This window comes from Oratosquilla oratoria, chromosome 29, assembly GCF_046742065.1.
Source record: "Oratosquilla oratoria isolate Oo_2021 chromosome 29, ASM4674206v1, whole genome shotgun sequence".
NCBI lineage: Eukaryota > Metazoa > Arthropoda > Malacostraca > Stomatopoda > Squillidae > Oratosquilla > Oratosquilla oratoria.
The window spans coordinates 2,836,766-2,843,283 of NC_134805.1; the positions used below are offsets into that span (position 1 = coordinate 2,836,766).

The following is a 6,518-nucleotide window of genomic DNA, read 5'->3' on the forward strand; positions in this document are numbered from 1 at the left end:
CATGCCTCCACCATGCCTCTGCTCCGACGTCACTATTTAATTCATCCAATAACTTTGAACGTTACAAATAAGTGCCACCCTTTTAGGGCGTGACTTTACCTCCATGCACCAATATTTTTTCTCCTCCTCCACCCTATTCTCCAATCCGAAAGACTGTTATACTGCCACTAGAAATCTTGTTTACGCAAGCAATTTGTCGCAAGCAGAACGAGCTCTGTGTTTACATATTAGTTACATCAGCACCTCTCGATATCCTAATCTATATTTATAAACATGAGACGGTAATTCTACCATTCTGCAAATCTGCAACTATGCAACTTGCAGTCGGCCATTGTATCATAACAATCTAATAAAATTTACATTCCTCTCCACCTACCCCTCGATCTACCTAAATGCCTACCTCTATCTACCGGCCTCGTACATATATAACTCGAATATATTTATTTAGGAAATCGTGCTTAACTTACATATCTCTTGATGGCTGAGGTGGTTAAGTTACCATCCATTTGTTACGAATTAGATAGGTTTGAGTCCCCGCCCTGACAACGTCTCATTTTTCAAATATGATTCCATCGAGCTACATATTCCTGTTAGCCTCGATCATGTTTGCAAGGAATTAAAATGGAAATAAGTAAATGTGGTTGATAAGGTAGATATCTGTATACTGGGGACTATTCAGTATCTGTTGATATATATATATATATATATATATATATATACACACTCACACACACATACACACACACACACACACACACACACACACACACACACACACACACACACACACACACACACACACACACACACACACACACACATATATATATATATATATATATATATGTGTGTGTGACTTTTACTCTGTTGGTTATCAGGCCGGACGGCCCTTCACCGCTTTCACTATGTCTCTCCAGATGGTTCTATCCTCTGTCTATTCTTTCCAGTCCTATCTTGGTGCCACCCTCTCCACGTCCTTCCTTACTCCATCCATCTATCTGTACCTGGGTCTCACTAGCGGTCGTCTGCCCTCTACTCCTCCTTCCATCACCTTCATTGGCAGTCTGTCTGCCTCCATTCGGAGGCTGTGTCCAGCCCACCCTGCTCTTCTTCCCCCTATTTCATCGTGAATGTACGGTTGTCTGGTCTGATTTCTAATTTCCCTGTTATGTCTTTGTCTCCATTTCCCTTCTTCTTCACCATATACTGGGCCGATGATTCCTCTTAGTATATTGTTAAAAGAAAAAAAATCCAGTCTCTCACTTTCTGTTGTCAGTGTCCATGCCTCACATCCGTACAGGACTGTTGGTTTTATTACAATGTTATACGTTATTATCTTAGTTCTTCTGCTGATGGTTCTACTCTTCATTACGGATGCCAGGGCAAGGTAACATTTGTTTCCTACAGCTATTCGTTGTGTGTGTGTGTGTGTGTGTGTGTGTGTGTGTGTGTGTGTGTGTGTGTGTGTGTGTGTGTGTGTGTGTGTGTGTGTGTGTGTGTGCGTGTGTGTGTGTGTGAGTGTGTGTGTGTGTGTGTGTGTGTGTGTGAGTGTGTGTGTGTGTGTGTGTGAGTGTGAGCGTGTGTGTGTGTGTGTGTGTGTGTGTGTGTGTGTGTGTGTGTGTGTGTGTGTGTGTGTGTGTGTGTGTGTGTTTGTGTATATGTATATATATGCATTGCTTGCTTGTGGTAACGAAGATGACATACTTATTCCCTGAATGATGATTAGTAAAAGGATTAGAATTGTAGTGACAATAAAAACAATAGCAGTAGTAATAGCAGTATCAGCATTGATTATGGTTTAACGCTTATTACATCTTTGGTATAATATATATATATATATATATATATATATATATATTATATATATTTTTGTATCAGTTTTAGGATCTAGTTTCTTTGAAGGTGACTTCTTTGGAGACTTCTTAGGCCATACTCGGAGGCACAGATCCTACCACAAGTGGGACATGGAATTCTTTGTGCCGGGTTAACAGGACCTTGTGTCATGCGTTCATGTCTGCGGTTTTGTCGCTCGATCCTGATATTCGTGCGAGCGGCTTCAAATATGTCGACAGCTGTTAATCTCCAACTTTATCGGTCAGTGGCCAGAGTTTTAAGTTGGTCAACAGAGATGTTGCATTGTTTGAGGGTGGCCTTTATTTGGTCTGTAAATCAATTTTTTGGTCCTCCCGGATAGCGGTTTCCATCCCTCAGCTCGCCGTATATTATTTGACGTGATAGGTGACATTCAGGCATCCTGACCACATGACCGATCCACCGGAGCTGGCGACGTACTATCATTGATTCAATGCTGATGGTTGAAGCATTTTGTAAAATAGTTACTTGAGGGATTCGGTCACGCCATGTGATGTTAAGGATAGTTTGAAGACAGCGTACATGAATCCCTTCAAGTCTTCTGATTTGGGCATTGTATAAAGTCCAAGTTTCACTGCCAAATAGTAAGATGGATAGGCAGATTGCCTTATAAACCTTAATTTTAGTCTGCACAGTTAGATCACGGTTTAGGAAGATGCGTTTGGATAATTTGCCAAAGCTTGAGCTTGGCAATCTAAACCTGGTCTGGATTTCATTTTCTGTGTCGCAAGTTGCAGAGAGAATGCTGCCGAGATACTTGAAAGACTCAACGGTTTTCAAGTCTTCACCACCGATGGTAAATGGTGGTATTGGGACGGCGGTGTTTTGTTGTATTGAGAGCACCTCAGTTTTACTGGCATTGACAACTAGACCACCTGCTGAGTAGATACTGTTTACTGTATCCAGATTTCTTTGAAGAAATTGAAGGTTAGGTGCAGGGTAGGCGGCATCATCATCATATTGCATATCAAAGACATAAGAAGTGTTGGGTTTTGTCTTAGCCTTGAGACGCTGGGGGTTGAACAGGTTACCATCAAGGTGGTAGTTGACGGCTACGCTGTGTTTACATCAGGTTCATACCTTGCAAATAGAGTGACGGCTGCTAAATATATATTGAAGAGGGTAGGTGCAAGGACACACCCTTGTTTGACACCAACGGTAACAGCAAACGAGTTCGAGATATTTCCGCCCATACAGACAAGGGCAGTCATACCATCATGGAAAGCCCTGATGATGGCCATGAATTTAGGGGGCAGCCACATTTAACCATCACCCTCCATAGCATTTCCCTGTTGATGGTGTCGAAAGATTTTGCAAGGTCTGCAAAGGCTATGGGCCCCCCTTGCCATCAGGTGCTAGTTGTTGCTGTGGTCAAGTGTGTGCAGCTGCTGGAGGGCGCAGTCGTTTCTGCATCGAAATCTCTTCCGTGCGCAGGTCTCCTTGTCCTCTTTATCTCCATATTTTTCACTTCTTTATTTTTCACTTTCTTTCTAACTTCAACTAAGTCCTGCGGCGACGAGAGTTGGGAGTGACGGGGACAGGACATAGATGTATCTGGAAGTCTTTAGCTCCCCTCTTGCACGCATGGCGGTACTGTCCTGATAGTCGTAGGGGGTCTGTGGAGATGATACTCCGCTGAGGCAGCGGGCTGTATGAGTGAGCAGCCCTTTTTAGGGAGCCAGACTGCTCACCTCCATGGAGGAGGGGCCGAGAAAAGGAGGGCCAAACATTGTTCATCTCCCACCAAACCTGTGGTGGGTAACCGCCTCCACCAAGATATCTCTGGCGCGGTCGAAACTACAAGCAAAAGCAAATGAAACTGGCATGCTCGAATGTCAGGACACTGATGGACCAACCACTCACCAATGATGAAAACAGATCTCAAAGGCGCACTTCATTTATTGCATCTGAACTTTACAGATACAATGTCGACATTACAGCGCTCAGTGAAACCAGACTGGCTGATGAGAGCTCATTACAGGAAGTGGGCTCTGACTACACATTTTTCTGGAAGGGGTGACCAAAAGATTCCCAAAGAATTCATGGTGTGGGATTCGTAGTAAGAACATCACTGCTCAACCGCCTCCCTGAAGTCCCTGTGGGTGTATATGAGTGCCTTATGACTCGAGCATACAAATATATAAGAAAAAATGCACTCAATTTATATCTCTCTTGATAGTCTAGCTGATAAGTCACTGCCGCACTTGTCATGAGGATGCTGGGGTTCGATTCCTTGGCAGTACCACATTTCAATTTCTGCATGTCGGCCTCGATGGCTTAGAATTAAAGTGCACTATGGTTGTTAATATATATATATACATATATATATAAACATACATATATATATACATATGTATATATATATATATATATATATATATATATATATATATGTGTGTGTGTGTGTGTGTGTGTGTGTGTGTGTGTGTGTGTGTGTGTGTGTGTGTGTGTGTGTGTGTGTGTGTGTGTGTGTGTCTGGGGTATTGGCTGCTTGTTATTGTGGCAAATTAACACGCAGTTGATACTTTAGGGTCGATATGGGGCGCCCCTACGGACCAGATCATTTTGTCTATGATAGAGGAAAACTTTGTTCATAGAGAAATGATGACACTTTTATATCTACGACTGTCCCTCCGTTATGCTGTCCCCCAACCCCTTGTTGCTGTCCTGTACCATTTCTCTGAGTATTCTTTTTCTGTGGTGGGGGAATTCCCTGTGGTGGGGGAAAAGAATACTGTCACCAAGTATTCCCACTTGGATCGTAGGAGGCGAGAAGAAAGGGACGGGGAGTGGGACTAGGCATCCTTCTCCTTGTAGCCCCACAGGGGACATTCCTAAACGAAAAGGTAAAGGCATAAGAGGGTCTGGGAATTTTCGGACCAGCACCCTAAGGTGCGTGGATGTGGTACAGATGAGAGTAAAAGGGAAGAGATAGGTAGTATGTTTGTGAGAAGAAAGATTGATGTGTTGGCTTTGAGTGAAACTAAGTTGAAAGGGAAGGGTGAGTGTAAGTTTGGGAGTGTAAGTGGGAGGTTATCAGGAGTGAAGAGAGGGCGAGGGAGGGAAGGGGTGGCTATTCTAGTAAGTGAAGAGATAGGTAAACGTATAGTGGAGTGGAAGGAGGTTTCCTCAAGGATAATGTGGATGAAGGTGAAACTGGGAAAGGAGATGTGGGTCTTTGTAAGTGCATATGGGCCTGGCAGTGAGAAGAGTGTAGAAGAAAGGGAGGCCTTTTGGATAGATCTAAATGAGTGCATAGAGGATTTAGGAAGAAATGTCAATGTAATAGTACTGAGAGACCTTAATGCTAGGGTAGGAAATGGTCCAATCGATGGAGTGGTTGGGAAATGTGGAGTTCAAGGAAAGAATCGTAGTGGAGAGTTGATGGTGGAAATGTGTCTAGAAAGAGAGTTGATGATAGCAAATACAGTGTTTCGGAAGAAAGTCAAGCATAAGTACACATGGGAGAGGGTGGTGGATGGAAGGGTGGTAGATAGAGCGTTAATGGATTATGTAGTGGTAAATAGGATTATGATAGGAAGAGTTAAGGGTGTACATGTGCTGAGGGGAGAGGGTGGGGGAATATCAGATTATGTTTTGGTGGAAAGTAAGTCGAGAGTAGAGGATAGATGGAGAAAGAGGAAAGGGACAAAAGGTAGGGAAGTTCTTAGATTGAACTCTTTGAATGAAAAGGAAAAGGAGAAGGAGTACGAAAAGAGGCTGAAGGAGGAGTGGGAGGGAGTAAAGGGTAGAGCAGAGCTGGGTGTGGAGGAGGAATGGGGATGGTTCAAGGAGGGAGTCAAAAAGTGTGCAAAGATGGTGTGTGGAACATGAAGGACAGGGGGAAATAGAAGAAAGGGTAGTGAGTTGTGGGATGAGGAAACAAAGAAGGTTGTAGAAGAAAAGAAGCGATCATTCAAAGATTGGTTACAAAATAGGACGAGGGAGTCATATGAGAGTTACAAAGAAAAGAAAAGAGAAGTAAAGCAAAAGGTAAAGGTTGCAAAGAGGAGAGCAGATGTGAAATGGGGTAAGAGTATGACAGAAAATTTTGAAAGTAATAAAAAGATGTTTTGGAAAGAAATTAACAGAGGAAGAGGAGGCGAATCAAGTAGAGAAGAAAAGGTAAAAGCTGCAGATGGAGAGGTGATAATGGAAGAGAAGGCAGTAAGGGGAAGATGGGCAGAATATTTTAGGGAGTTGCTAAATGTGAAGGAGGATAGGGAGGGAAAGATAGCTGCAGTGGGAAATGCGAAGAAAATGAGAGTGATGAGTGAGGAGAATGGAGGAGAAATAAGGAAGGATGAGGTGAAGGCAGTTGTTGAGATGATGAAAGCAGGTAAGGCACCTGGTCTGGAAGGATCCTATGCAGAATGTCTGAAAAAGGGAGGTACAGTGATGGTGGACTGGCTAGTGAGGTTATTTAATGTTTGCTGGAGAGAGGGTAGAGTGCCGGAGGACTGGAGGAGTGCCTGTATAGTTCCTCTTTACAAGGGAAAAGGGGACAAGTGTGAGTGTAGTAGTTTCAGAGGGATTAGCTTGTTAAGTGTAGTTGGGAAGGGTTATGGGAGGATCTTGATTGAGAGGATTAAGAGAGGAACAGAAGGAGTAATTGGTGAGGAACAGTGTGGATTTAGGACGGGTAG

The 6,518-nt window shown here is 43.4% G+C and overlaps 1 protein-coding gene across 1 annotated transcript; it reads right to left on the minus strand.

Annotated features, from left to right (window-relative positions):
* Positions 1-1,887: 1,887 nt before the first annotated feature.
* On the minus strand, positions 1,888-3,083 carry LOC143040574 (uncharacterized). The gene is made up of 3 exons (XM_076211653.1): positions 3,013-3,083; positions 2,276-2,929; positions 1,888-2,086 (listed from the first exon to the last, which is right to left on the minus strand). Exons 1-3 carry the CDS (start codon positions 3,081-3,083, stop codon positions 1,888-1,890), a joined length of 924 nt encoding a protein of 307 aa, XP_076067768.1.
* Positions 3,084-6,518: the final 3,435 nt, after the last annotated feature.

Coding starts and splice junctions, on each gene's coding strand:
- LOC143040574 (XM_076211653.1), bottom strand. CDS start 3,083: ATGACTGCCCTTGTCTGTATGGGCGGAAATATCTCGAACTCGTTTGCT. Junction 2,930..3,012: donor ACCGTTGGTGTCAAACAAGG/GTGTGTCCTTGC, acceptor ATGTAAACACAG/CGTAGCCGTCAACTACCACC. Junction 2,087..2,275: donor ATAGTACGTCGCCAGCTCCG/GTGGATCGGTCA, acceptor TGACCGATAAAG/TTGGAGATTAACAGCTGTCG.